Source organism: Opisthocomus hoazin, chromosome 16 (genome assembly GCF_030867145.1).
Source record: "Opisthocomus hoazin isolate bOpiHoa1 chromosome 16, bOpiHoa1.hap1, whole genome shotgun sequence".
Classification (NCBI taxonomy): Eukaryota; Metazoa; Chordata; class Aves; order Opisthocomiformes; family Opisthocomidae; genus Opisthocomus; species Opisthocomus hoazin.
The window spans coordinates 14,270,039-14,283,528 of NC_134429.1; the positions used below are offsets into that span (position 1 = coordinate 14,270,039).

At 58.8% G+C, this 13,490-nt stretch overlaps 1 protein-coding gene across 3 annotated transcripts in view; it reads left to right on the forward strand.

Annotated features, from left to right (window-relative positions):
* Positions 1–8,682, forward strand: part of KAZN (kazrin, periplakin interacting protein) — a 239,543-nt gene extending 230,861 nt beyond the window's left edge. For all 3 annotated transcript variants that reach the window (XM_075437451.1, XM_075437454.1, XM_075437453.1), the window contains 6 exons: positions 4,351–4,487; positions 4,764–4,934; positions 5,394–5,583; positions 5,778–5,908; positions 6,075–6,125; positions 6,708–8,682. In XM_075437451.1, the coding sequence (XP_075293566.1) occupies positions 4,351–4,487; positions 4,764–4,934; positions 5,394–5,583; positions 5,778–5,908; positions 6,075–6,125; positions 6,708–6,875 (848 nt within the window). In that variant the 3' untranslated portion in view covers positions 6,876–8,682. The remainder of the gene's footprint in view (positions 1–4,350; positions 4,488–4,763; positions 4,935–5,393; positions 5,584–5,777; positions 5,909–6,074; positions 6,126–6,707) is intronic.
* The last annotated feature ends 4,808 nt before the right edge of the window (positions 8,683–13,490 follow it).

Consider the following 13,490-nt stretch of genomic DNA (forward strand, 5'->3'; position numbering starts at 1 on the left):
GATTACCCAGATGTTCTCCAAGCAAGCCTGGGCTAGGTGGGGCAACCATCGCTGCCTTGTTTTCCTTTCATTTGATATTACTGATTTCGACTGGGGGGTGGCATTTATAGCAGCCCCCGGCTTGGAGGGGGTTGATGCCTGGGCGTAGCGTGCGGGAGCTGATTCCCACCCAGACGCTGTCAGATGCGGAGGCCGACGGGGGCAGTGGGGTGGTGGCACCTTGGGTGGTGGCATCACTGGGGGGGTTTCGGCAAGGCTGTGCCCCTCCGGTGGATGCACTGAAGCGATGAGATGTCAGCTCATTAGGTAAAGCTGCAAACAGGAGGGGCTGAGGGGGTTTGTTAATTGTTCTGGCTGTGAGAGGAGCCCAGCACGGAGCAGGTCCCGTTACTGCTCGGGGGCCGGATCGGGTGGCAGGAGGTGGAAGCTCAAGTAACGGGAGCGCAAGCTGACCTGGCATGGGATTAATGGCGCAGGCGGGGATGGGGAGGTGGTGGCGAGAGCTGGGGGGGTTCACGCCGCCGTTCTGAGCCGTCCTTCCCATCGCTTGCTGCCGGGGCTGGTCCCGAGCTGCCGAGTGTGAGGTGGGGCTGGTGGGTTCCCCGCTCTACCTCTGCCACGTGCCTTGGGTGGGAGGAAGAATAAATAATGCAGGTGAGCTGCATGAGGTAAATACTTTCCGCTCGTGGTAAGGGTTTAGGTTTTCTTGCTTCTCTCGTTGTCGTGGGTTTATGAGCAAGGCAGAGGTGTTGCCGGAGCCCACCGTGCAGATGGGCAGTGGGAGAGTTTGTTAGGATGTTGCTGGGTGGGAGACAGAAACCTGGCCCTGCATCATCAGAATTAAGAAAGAAGCCCTTTCAGCTCCGCAGATGGCCCCGACGGCCGGTGAAAACCGACTGCATTCCTCCTTGGCTGTCCCTGCTTCGCGCCGTGGATCGCAAGGGCTCGTTTTCCCCGACCGAGTAATTGGCCAGGCTTGTGTGCTCAGAGCGTGTTAAGCTGCGGCACCAAGCGGTGCTGAGTCCAGGCACCACTGCCAGCCCTAACTGCTCGCTTCTGCCTAATGTTTAATTTTTCTCCTGCCTCTTTCAATTAATTTCCTATTAATTGGGTTTGGAATGAAGTTCTCAGATGACTGATAAATCTTCCTTAAGCCTAGGGGCTAATCGGTTTTGGAGGAGGGAGAGCGGTGTTAATAGAGGAGGAAAAAAAGTGCATTAGTCATAGCAAATCTGTCAGATATGAACTGAAGCAAACGGTAAATCATCCTGGTGGGTTAACAGGGGAAAAAAAAAAGGGCTCCTGTAGTACCCCACGTCTATCATCTTCTTGCAGTACTCGCTGGCATGAATATTGGTCACTAGTAAACCTTGGGAGATGGTGTGTACTCTTCCAGTAGTGCTTCTGAGCATTTCATATTTTTTTTTGGCAAGTGATGAAGTGTTTTCCCTAAATCTTGAAGGACCCTGAATACTGCCGCTAATTAGAAGAGGTTGTATGCTATAGGGGCCCCGCTATTCAATTAAAATCATTAAGAGCCTTTTGTCGGCTCCAGCATCAGAAAGCGCAGATGTGACCTAAACTGTTCTAAGAGTCTCTCAGTATCCCCAAGGAAATTTAGAAAAAGCAAATTATATATAGATATATGCGTCGCAGAGCGTTCAAAGGCGTGAAACTAGAGGGCTTTTCAGCAGTGCGTTATCCTGCGGGGATGGGGCTGAGACCGACCCTGCCCGGGAAGGGTTCCGGGGGCCAAGAATTCCCCCGCTGGAGCCCAGAAGGTTTAACGTGTTCTGGAGTCACGGCCAGTGCAGTTGGTGACTGGGGGTAACGGCTTCTGGGGGGTCGGGGTCTCACCCCGGTATGTCTTGGTCAACTTATCATTAATTTATCTGTTCCAGCAAGTTTTTAGTTCATGTGAAGTAACTGGGTAGGGGGAAAGTTGTTGTGAAATACGCAGAGGTGATGGGAAAGTGCCATTTTAAAAACCTGAATGTGGTCCAGTGGTGACTATTTTTAGAGGGTTTCTGCTGTCATTCCCCAAGCTGGGAACAAAATAAGGAAAGTCACGGTGCTGGAAGGGGCTGAGCTGTCCCAGCAGGAGTCGTGTTGGTTGGACTGGGCAGGGGAAAATCACCAGCGCTCCCTGTCACGGGACGACTGAATCGCTGTGGCGTTTCTGAGCCGGATTGTTGGTTTTCGGGGTTTTGGTTTGCCTCCGAAGCTTAATGGCAGACTGGTTGGTCCAAAGACTTCCATCTCCTGGTTTGCAACAGGTGACAACCGCTGATGTCCCACATGTCTCCCTCTTCTTCCACTTTTTGTTGTCTGGATTTTTTCCCCCCAGCTTTTTCTCCGCTAACCCGCTTGGGGGGACGAGGGTCCCCAGCCGGGGTGGGGGGGAGCAGAGCTCCCCAGCACATGCGGGGAGAAGGCAGAGGCGTGACGCCAAGGTGCTAATTGCACGAAGGACATGAATTTCCTTTGGAGCATGCTGCGGTAGGGTTTGCTTGTATTCCTCAGTCAGGTCTGTGTCACCGGGAGGAGCTCGGAGGCTCGTCACGGTGCGGTTAAAGCCCCCAGAAGAGGTGACTCGTTGGGGGGGACAGGAAACGCAGGGTGGTCTCAAACGCTCGTCGTGGGCGGTCTGAGCTTATAGAAATAGGTGGGACCGGCTCATGGATGTCCCACTCGCGACGGTGCTACCGTCTGCTGGCGGCTTTTGTATTATAGACAGCTCTTGGTGGCTTTGGGGTTGGTTTTACTGGGGGTTTGGCGGTTCCTTTTACCGTGGAAGGATGACATGTGAGGCTCCTCTGCTTGCAGCGCGGTGAGAGCAGGGAGCGTTGGAGGGGCAGAAGGTGTTGCGTCTCGTCCCGCTCCCTCGAGACCAGCACTTCCTCAGGGTGGAACAGCGTTACAAAGTCTTTCCTCTGATGAAAAGCAATATTTGTGTACCAGTTCCTAAACTGGGTTTTATTTGGGCGGGGTGTATGTGGAGCAGGGAGCCGCAGGGCATTTCGCAGCGCTGCCCAGGACCGGGTTCAGGGCTGGGCAAAGCACTTCATGTGTGGAAATTACTGCAGCCCCTTGTCCTGCGTGGCATTTCTGTATTTCTCCCTGGTTTTACCAGGCTGCCAGCAAGCTGTCCGTGTGTCGGTGGTCAGCGAGCATCCCTCGCTGGTGCCTGGGAGAGGGGGAACATGAAGGTGGACCACAGGTTGACCATGAGCCAGCAGCGTGCCCTGGCTGCCAAGAAGGCCAGTGGGATCCTGGGGTGCATGAGGAGGAGTGTGGCCAGCAGGGCGAGGGAGGTTCTCCTTCCCCTCTGCTCTGCCCTGGTGAGGCCCCACCTGCAGTGCTGTGTCCAGTGCTGGGCTCCCCAGTTCCAGAAAGAGGAGGAGCTACTGGAGAGAGTCCAGTGGAGGGCTATGAGGATGAGGAGGGGACTGGAGCATCTCTCCTGCGAGGAGAGGCTGAGGGAGCTGGGCTTGTTCAGCCTGGAGAAGAGAAGGCTGAGAGGGGACCTTAGAAATGCCTCTAAATATCTGCAGGGTGGGTGTCAGGAGGACGGGGCCAGACTCTTTCCAGTGGTGCCCAGTGACAGGACAAGGGGAAACGGGCACAAACTGAAGCAGAGGAAGCTCCAGCTGAACGCGAGGAAGAACTTCTTCCCTCTGAGGGTGACGGAGCCCTGGCCCAGGCTGCCCAGGGAGGCTGTGGAGTCTCCTTCTCTGGAGATGTTCCAGCCCCGCCTGGACGCGGTGCTGTGCAGCCTGCTGTGGGTGACCCTGCTTGGGCAGGGGGTTGGGCTGGGTGACCCACAGAGGGCCCTGCCAACCCCCACCAGTCTGTGGTTCATCTCGGGGCTGGCGGAAGGCTCCCATCGCATCCCGTGGTGCCCCTGCTCCCGCGGCCTCCCACTCGGTCCCCCCACAGCATCGCTGAGCTGGGTGGGGACGCTCAGGGAGCCATGGCCCAGGCTCGTGGGAGCGCTGCAGGAATCTGCCGAGCTGCTAAAAATAAACCGGTTGTGGTTTATTTATCCTGTACAGGGACCGGCGGTTTTCCCTGTGCCAGGCAGAGATTTTGCTCCCGAATTTCCTTTTCCAGGGACCGAGCTGCCCCATGGAGGGTGGATGATGATGAGGAGCCACAGTGACGATGCGCTGGGTATTCCAGAGAGCTGCTGGGTGCATGCAGGGGGGCAGCAGTGGGGGTGAATTGGGCGTCTGCTCCCAGCCCAGCCCCTGGGATCATAATTTCAGTACTGGTTTCTGGAAAAAATAAAAGAGTCGGAGGCGAGGGGGCTGCCGTGCCCCCCGCACTCAAGCTGTCGTGTGTCCGCAGCGATGAAAGCCGACCGCAAGCGCTTGAAGGCGGAGAAGACGGACCTGGTGAGCCAGATGCAGCAGCTGTACGCCACGCTGGAGAGCCGCGAGGAGCAGCTCCGCGACTTCATCAGGAACTACGAGCAGCACCGGAAAGTGAGTGCCGAGCCCAGCACCGTGATCTCGTGGCACGGCGGGGCTGGCAGCCGCGCGAGCGCGAAACCCGGTTTGCAGCTGAGCAAAAACCCACCAAAGCCCCAGCCGGCCTCTTGCAAGCGTGCGAGGGCTGGACCACAGCGGGTTACGGATAAAGAAATTGTGGAAGAAATCTAGCCAGCAAGCTAGATGTGGGAAGTTTGATGTAATTTTAACCAGGGGTTTGTAGCAGCGCATGGGTTTCCCCTTGCTGATGGCCACCCCATGTCCCAGCAGGAGAGCGAGGATGCGGTGAAAGCCCTGGCGAAGGAGAAGGATCTCCTGGAGCGGGAGAAGTGGGAGCTGCGGCGGCAAGCCAAGGAGGCGACCGACCACGCCAGCGCCCTCCGCTCCCAGCTTGATCTGAAAGACAACCGCATGAAGGAGCTGGAGGCCGAGCTGGCCATGGTGAGCTCGGTGACGCGGCGGGCGCGAGCCCCGCGCCGCTGCTGCGGGAGCTCGGGCGCACAAAACGCCTCGGCGAGTTGCGCCGAGGTGAAGCATTCATTGCGATGTTGCACGCGTGCGTTTGCCGCTGGCGTTGCAGGAGTGGTCGAGAAAAGGCCCGTTGCTAACGAGGAGCTGGGAACGTTCCAGGCCAGGTTGGATGGAGCTCTGAGCAACCTGATCTGGTAGAAGATGTCCCTGCTCATGGCAGGGGGGTTGGTACCAGATGAGCTTTGAGGTCCCTTCCAACCCAAAGCGTTCTCTGATTCTACGTCCTCGGTGCAGGGAGCAATGCGATTTGGGTGTTTACTTGCCCAGGGGAGGGTGGGTTTGGTGCAGGGGCTTACTGCGGGTTCTCCTGCTCCAGGAGATGTTCCTATGGTTTTTCCCCACCACCACCGCCTTGGTGTCCTTCCCCAGGCCAAGCAGTCCCTCGCCACGCTGACCAAGGACGTCCCCAAGCGCCATTCCTTGGCCATGCCGGGCGAGACGGTGCTGAACGGCAACCAGGAGTGGGTGATGCAGGCCGACCTCCCGCTGACGGCCGCCATCCGGCAGAGCCAGCAGACCCTCTACCACTCGCACCCCCAGCACTCGGCCGACCGGCAAGGTGAGCCCCGTGGCACGGAGCGGGGTGCGAGGCCAAGCCCCTTTTGGGGAGCTGCCTTATTCCTCCACGGAGCGAAGGGAAAAAATGGGCAAAACACCCCCGGAATTGGTTTTTTGGAAGTGCATTGGGGGCTGTGCGTGGGGTCGGGTTTGCTGGCGTGATGTTGACTCCCCGGTGTCCCCTCTGCTTTCCAGCGGTCAGAGTGAGTCCCTGTCATTCCCGGCAGCCGTCCATCATCTCCGACGCCTCCGCGGCCGAGGGCGACCGGTCGTCCACGCCGAGCGACATCAACTCGCCGCGGCATCGAACGCACTCGCTCTGCAACGTAAGGCGCTGCGTGGTGGGGTGGTTGCTTCCCTGCTCTGCGGGTCTTGCTGGGGGGACGCAGCAGGCCCTTCGCCCTCCCAAAACGGTGTCGGTTTTGGGGTGGGGGAGGGGTTGGAGGTGTGTGTCAGGGCTGATTCAGCTGCATCCGTCTGCTTCTGCCGCAGGGGGACAGTCCGGGACCGGTACAGAAGAACTTGCACAACCCGATCGTACAGGTAGGACGGGAAGCCCGGTTCAAATCCCGCTCGTGAGACCCGGTCCTGGGCTAGCAAGTGCTCTGGGGGAGGGCTCAGAGGCACCGATTTGGGATTTAGGAAGGAAAAAAAGAGCGACAGTCAGCCTGAAATCTAAGCCTGGGCTGTGTGAGTGGCGTGAGTTGCCCCAAAAGGCAGGGAATGCCGTGGGTGGTGGCTGTGCTCGGGGCCCAGCAGGGTCGTGATTTTTGTAAGGCAAAGATCAGGCTGTTCAGTGACCCGAGATCGGATGATTCTTTGGTGTTTGACCCTAAAACTTTGGGGTGTTTTGGCAAGCCGAGGACAGACCCTTGCTCTGGCCTGAAGTTCTCGGAGCTGAAATCTGGAGCCAGTTGCACCAAGAAGCCAAAATCCCAGAAGTGAGGGGAGGGGGCCCGACGTTACTGCCAATTCCACCCAACGTGTTTCAGGAATGGGTTTTGGGGGGTCCAGAACCTTTGGAGCTGGACCGGAATATTTAGGGGGCCGTGGACCCCATGCTGCGAGTGGGTGGGAGGTGAAGGCAACGCTCGGTGGCCAAAGCCATGTCCTCTCCCCCCGCAGTCTCTAGAGGACCTGGAAGACCAAAAACGGAAAAAGAAGAAAGAGAAGATGGGCTTCGGCTCCATCTCCAGGGTGTTCGCCCGGGGGAAGCAGCGCAAGTCCCTCGACCCCGGCCTCTTCGACGGTACGGCCCCCGACTACTACATCGAGGAGGATGCGGACTGGTGACCCCCCTGCGCCGGGCGAGCGCTGGGACCCTCTCCCCGGCCTCGCCGTCGCCGCTGTACATACCCCCACCCCAGCCCCGCCTGTGGATGTGTTACCTGTCGTCTTGGGAGCGATGCCGCTGTGTCGTAACTCCAGTTTCTTCCCTTTTTTTTTGTTTTTTTGGTGTTATTTTTTGATTTTTTCCATACCGGTATCTCCTTTGTTGTCGCTTCAGTTTGTCAGTTTGGGTTGGGTTTTTTAGTTGGTTGTTTTCTGGGGGTGTTTTTTTTTTTTGTTTTTTTTTCCTCCTTCTTTTTGACGAAACTTGAAACTTGAAGGACTGCTGTGTCTCTGTAAATACCAGAAATATCGTGCACTTTGTGCTTGTGACGTCTCTTGTCCGAAACCCGCTGTTTTCCGGAGCCCAGCCCGTGGGACGTCCTCGCTCGGGGACGAAGGACCTGCCCAGCTGAGGGACCTGAGAGAGGAAAACACACACACACACACACACACACACAAAAAAATATCTCCTTTGTTGTGATGTCTTCCTGGCCGAACCCCGCGGAGGCGACACGGGCTGGTTGTAACGCCTGCCGGTCTGGAAAGAAGTGTTTTCACGTTCCTTTTTTAGTTGTTTTAATTTATTTGCACAAACCCAGAGAGGAGCTATTCTAACTAAATTATTGCAGAAGTTTTGGGATTTTTATATTTTTCCACGTCGGTTGGGATGGGGTGGGGAGGAGGAAGGGGGTGTTTGTACTGTACTGTCCTGGGGAGCGGCTGCCGGGGGGGCTGGAGCCCCGGACCCCCGCCCCGGGCTCCCTCGGCCCCGCGGCCGCAGATGCTCCCGGAGCACTTAACGCCTTGGGAAACGTGAACCCGATACCTGCCGGGAAAGAAGAGCTGGGGGGAAGCCGGTGGGAGCTTTGCCCGCTGTTTTTTCCCCGCATTTAGGGGGCTCGCCATTTGCTGTGAGTAAAATTTGGGGGATCCGGCGTGAGCTGGGAGGAGGGGAAAGGCGATATCGCGAGATATCCCCGTATCCCGAGACGTCGCCTGGCCGGGGCCGGGGAAATCGGTACGAGTCCCCGCCGGGGAGGGTTTTCTGGCTCGGGGGTGATTTTGAAGCGCAGGTGGAGCTTGTGCTGCCAAATCCCCTGGAAATGGCCCAAAACCAGTCCCCGGCGCAGCGGCCGCGTCCCCTCTCCACTAACACGCACCGCGCTCTGCTTATGCCAAGATAAGTACCTTATGCTTTAATGCTTACGATATAATTTTAAGCTCTTAAAAATGTATTAAGATTTATTTAATGATGCTATAATAGTGTATTATTTTTCTTAATTCCGATACGCGCGCCCTGGCTGAAAAAGGGGGTCTTTTGTCTTAAATGACCGAACTAAACAGCCGATGCCCTCGCGCTGTGTATTCCTGCGACCGGGATGAAGCGGGGCGTGGCAGGGCAGGGTTTGCCCCGCGGCATCTTTCCCTGCAGAGAAGCCTTTTTATACTTTCTGTTGTTTTGGGGGGGTATTTTTATTTGTTCTTGGTCTCCTTGCGTTTTTCTAATTTAAACGATAAACCACCGGAGCAGACGAGCAATCTCCTTGTTATCGAGTAGTTTCCTTTGCATTTCAGCTTTTTTGTAAATTAGGAAATAATTCTAAAAATTACTAAGAGGATGATTTATTTAAAAGAGAACTTCGATAAATAGCATATGAATTATGGGTAACATTAGATTTAACTTTTCCCCCCGTGAGTGGGGGAGAATCCTTGAAGGCATGGATGCAAATATAAAACTATAAAAGATCTAAATAAAGCTTATTTTAAAGTACAGATGAACTCCACGCGGTTTAATTGCTTGCCTGATGGAGATCCCGGGCTGACGCTTGTTGTGGCACTGGGCACGAGGTGCGTGGGTGCGGGGAGGGGGTGAACGTCACCCCTGCCCTGGCTGCCCTGCGGAGCGCGGGTCCCTGGGGCGAAGGCGGGGTGCGGAGGGGGGGATGCAGGAGAGGGCTGCGTCCCTGGACCGGCCTTTTCCCGTGACTGGCTGCCGGCCTCGGGCTTGCAGCCGGACACGGTGCTGCTGGCAGGAGGCTGGGGCCATTGGTGCATCCGTATAAAACAAGGATTGAAGGTAAGTGAAGATTTGGGGGTGTGGGGGGACAGCCAGGAGATGTCTGTCTCGGATACAGAAGACGTAATGCCAAGAAAAGCAGGTGGGACAGAGAAGGGAGAAGGTTTTGTGCTCTAATGCGTGCCGGTGGCTAAAGCATTGTTAATAATTTGTGGATGGATGAATTATTAATTTACGGATGGCGTTTGTCACTCGTAGGGTGGTGCCAGCACTTCCAGCGGGGCCTGACGCTGCTGTGGGGCGGACGGCTGTGTTCGGCGGCTGCGGCGAAGCGGAGGACGGCCGTGCCGGAGGCGAGGGCTGCGGGCGCGTGGGGCGCGGGTGCAGCGGAGCCGGGCGGCCGGTGCCTCGGCTCGGTGGTGGTGGCATCGCTGGGGAGAGGGCATACGACGGGGTCCGGCTGCCCGGTGCGGAGAGCATCCCCCGGAGCCGCTCTCTGCAGTCGGAGCCGCTTGAAGTACTCGAGCTACAATCGACCGGGGAAAGATAAAAGACCATTTAAGACCAGCCCTGCAATGATTTGCTGGTTTTTCAAAACCATAATGAGGGTAGAGATGAAGAGATTCTTGTTTGGTTTTTTTTCTCTTCCTAACAGAATCATCCTTCTGGGCTTGTGAGCAGCTGCCGAGCAGGTAAGAGCCGCCGTAGTCTGAGATGGGGAGAGCTGGAGCCAAAAAAACCAAAAAGGAAAAAAAAAATGGAGAAGCCAGCTGGCTACGTAGCTCCGTCACCTGAAGCTGTAATACAGCGTTAATGGGAATTAAACTTTGTGTTGAGGTGTAGCTATTGAGAGCGCAGAGATAAGCTGGGTGTGGACCGTGGTGGGGTTTGCCACACTGGGAGCGGTTCCCTGCACCTACTTGTCTCTGCCCTTCACCTGCGGAGGGGAAGGGACGCGGTGCGGGTGCTCACCCACCCCAGCCCTGGCTTCCGAAGCTCGGGCGCCCTGCAGCAGAGCTGTGGGTGCAGCACCGGTCCCGGCGCGGCTGCTGCTGCTCGCCGGTCGTAGCAGGCGCCTGTCCCTGTGCCGTGGGACCGCGCCGGGGGTCCTGGGCCATCGCCTGGCCCTGGCAAGCGGGACCGGGCGGCGTTTTTGGCTCCAGAGCCGATGGCAGCCGGGGTGAGCGGAGGGGGCTCGTTCCCTGTGGTCTAGGGGTGCTGTCCTGGGCTGAGGGCTGTCTCCTCGGTGGCTTCGTCCCCCTGCGACCTGTGTGTGCTCGGCAGCGGAGGGCGGGCACGCCAGGGCTGCGGGAGCCTGTTGCTGCTGCGTCCCCGCTGCGGGGCTGCTGCAGCCTCCCCCTTGCACGTCGGCCGTGTCCCCGCTGCATCCCTGTGACGCTGCGATGCTGCCATCGTGTGAGCAGTCCCCGAGCCGCAGGCGATGCAGCCTGCAGCCACCCCGGGAAATGCAGGGGACACCGCAGCCACCGTCGTGACCCTCGTGCCCGCTGCCAGTCCCCACGGTGAATGCCACGTGGCCGAAGCCTTGCATGGCCAGTTGGCTTGCGATGGCCGAAGTCAACGAACCCGGCACGAAAATCAGACTCATCCGTGCCTGAGAGACGCCGACAGCAGGCAAAGCAGCGCGCCGCGAGGTAGTTAGCAACACCCGGGGCTGTTTGGATGAGTTCAGACTCGCGGCGTTTGTGCACTTTGCACCGATAGCGTCGTTGCACGGGCGGAGTCACGAGCGTCTTTCCCCGGTGAGGACTTTAGACCGAGAAAGGCAAATATCGCTGCCGCGTGCCGGGGCACGAGGTGATGTGCCGGGACAGCCGGGGAGCTCTGCAGAGGGGGCACCGGGGGACTCCTGTGCTCCCTTACCGGCGTGTGAGCAAGCCGTGCTGGTCCCGGCATTGTCTTTGGGCGACGTTCCCACCCAAGCCGTGCGTTCGCCCGCCATCGGCCGCGCGCTGATAACCTGCCGATGAGGAGCGGGTTGGAGAGGCTGCAGCAGGGAAGGGGGGCGAGTCCCGGGGAGGTTTCCTGCTCCGGCACTGACTCGCCCCATCGCTTTAGGCGGCTGAGCTTGCCTCCCTGGGCCTGGCTTTTTGCACTGAAGAGCTCAACCTGTGTGCATTTAAATAGCTGAAGAAAGGGTCAGGACGGTCGGTGGCCTTTGAGATGTGGTCGGTCGCAGACTGTGGGTGACGGGGGCCACGGATGGTGGCATCTCCCCAAACGCTGGGGTCAAGGGCCACCACCGAGGCTGCTGGTTTATTGCTTGGGATCACTGAAGAGTTTGAAATTTCCCTCTTGTGCATCCCCCCATTTTCAGTGCTTTCCTTGAAGGCATTTCCAGCACTGGCTGCTTGGCGTGTACGAAGCCGATGTTGGCAGTGCCTTCCCGAGTCCTCGCCCGCACAGCCCGGGGGGTGCAGCGGGCCCTGAAAGCATCCCTCGCCACCAGCATCCCACGAGGCCCTTGGGACATCCCGCTCTGCCAAGCGAGCGATGTCCCTGCCGCTGTCCCCTGCCCCGACCTGGCAGCCACGAGCACTGGCAGTGGCGCAGAGTGGGTCGCTGCGCTCCATCCCACCGGGACACTGGAGCTGTGATCCAGGTGAGGTTTCCTTGGAGTTTTATCATCGCTGGTGAGTGATCTCCCAGCGTTTTCCCTTGCTCAGGCACAAACCATCGCTCGCAGTCTGCTCCTGGTTCTGCAAAGCTACGTTAAGCTTCTGCTCAGCTCTTTAAACATCCAGAGACACGCAGCACGCCTCCAGCCCTGCCGTCCTCACGCCCTGCATCTGATTTTCCCAAGCCCTCTCGTGTCCCGAGCAAGCCGCTCGCTCCCCGATGGCACCACCCAGGACACGGAAGCCCTGAAGAAAATGAAGTTGTTGCTCAAACCCCTTCCGCGTGTTGCCCCGGCAGCGATGGGGAGGTTCCCCTGCCCAGCAAAGCTGCGCTTTGGCGAGGCAGGACCAAGCCCGAGCATCACGGGCAAGACGCAGAAGCCCCCAGACCAGCCACGGGAGGAAGCCATGGGTCGCTCGTTATCTTTGTTATTAACACAGCAGCTTTCCAGGCTGCTGCTTTCCAGGCTGCGGACGTGCGAGTGCTTGGAGCGGCAGACGGTGACCCGGCGCGGCGGTTGGACTGGTTGTACCGGAACCACTGCCCTCTGCGCCGCATCCCGGCAGCCCCGGGGACACCCGCTCCCCACGCCGCCTCAGAAGCACGGTCCGGCGCGACGGGCAGCGCGGGCACCGCACCTCGCCGGGGAGGTGCCGGCAGGTCGCATCCTTCCGCCGAGGGTGCTGCCAAGCATGAGCATACGGAAATGCCTCCCGGGTCGCTGCTTGTCCTCGGTTTTTCAACTTCCACGGCAGGTTCCCAGCTTGCAGCCTTGGCCGGGGCTCTCTAAATCAGAGTGTAGATACCTAGGGATGGGGAAGAGAGATACCAGTTTAGACCAGTGCTCGTGGGCTGGGAACTGGGAGCTGAGGGTGAAGCCCTCAGCTGAGCAGGGAGCCCACCCCAGAGCGGGCTGGGATGGACTTTCATCCCAGGGGCAAAACCGGGGCTCTGCCGTGCTCCGTGTCCCTGCGGGAAATGCTGGGAAAATGAGCCAGAGCTGGAGCCTAGGGCTGGGAACTGGGGGCCAGGCTCCGGCTGGGAACTGGGGGCCAGGCTCCGGCTGGGAGCAGGCGGCTTCCCGGCGCAGATGGCTGCGGCGCGGCTGCTCCCCGGGCAGATGGTGTGCCTGGTAAATATTGTGCTGGTGTTTACCCACGCGCCGGCAGCCGCGGCGAGCGAGGAGCCGGGTGCTTTGGGTTGTCCGTGCTGGGGAAGGGGCTGGATGCGGACCCCGAGGGCAGGTTTGCGTGCGGCACGTTGGGACTCGCCGCTGCAGGGGCTTTTTCCGCCGGGGCTGCACCGGCCCTCGCTTCGTATGGGCGTTGCGATGCTTAATTAGCGTAGCCAGGGAAGGATGGTTTAATCAGTACTCCAGCTGCCCCAGGATCCCCAAATTTGTTCTGTGGTGCTTGTTGCTGGTGCAGCTTTGCCAGCCATGTGCAGAAGTTCACCTTCCCCGCTGCCAGCCGTGGTGACCTGCCTCTCATGGAGGGGTGCAAGCGCCCGGGACGAGCCTGTCCCCCGGCCCAGGGCGGGGGAAGCAAACCAGGCCCCCCCAAAAAGCTGCGCTGTCGAGGGGAGGGCAGCTCGGGGGCTGTAGGACCGGGGAGACGGTGGGGGTAGAAACCCCAGCATCCTCCCCAGCCCCAGATGGGTAATTGCTGGTGCGAATAAATGGTAAAAAATAGCTCTCTGCACTGATACACACGTGTAGGCTGGTGGCTCTGCTGACCTGGCTCCAAGGGATGGAGTTTTTCGGGACAAGCCGCCTGGCCGCGGGTGTCCGGGAGCGGCGTGTCAGCCGGAGCGGTGGGTTTGGCTCGCTGTTGGGAAGGTTCGGAGGGATCGCGGGATGCGGCTGCGCTCGGGGCTGGGCCTTGCAGCGGTGATTTTAAGGTACAGGTTGTGCACCTTCC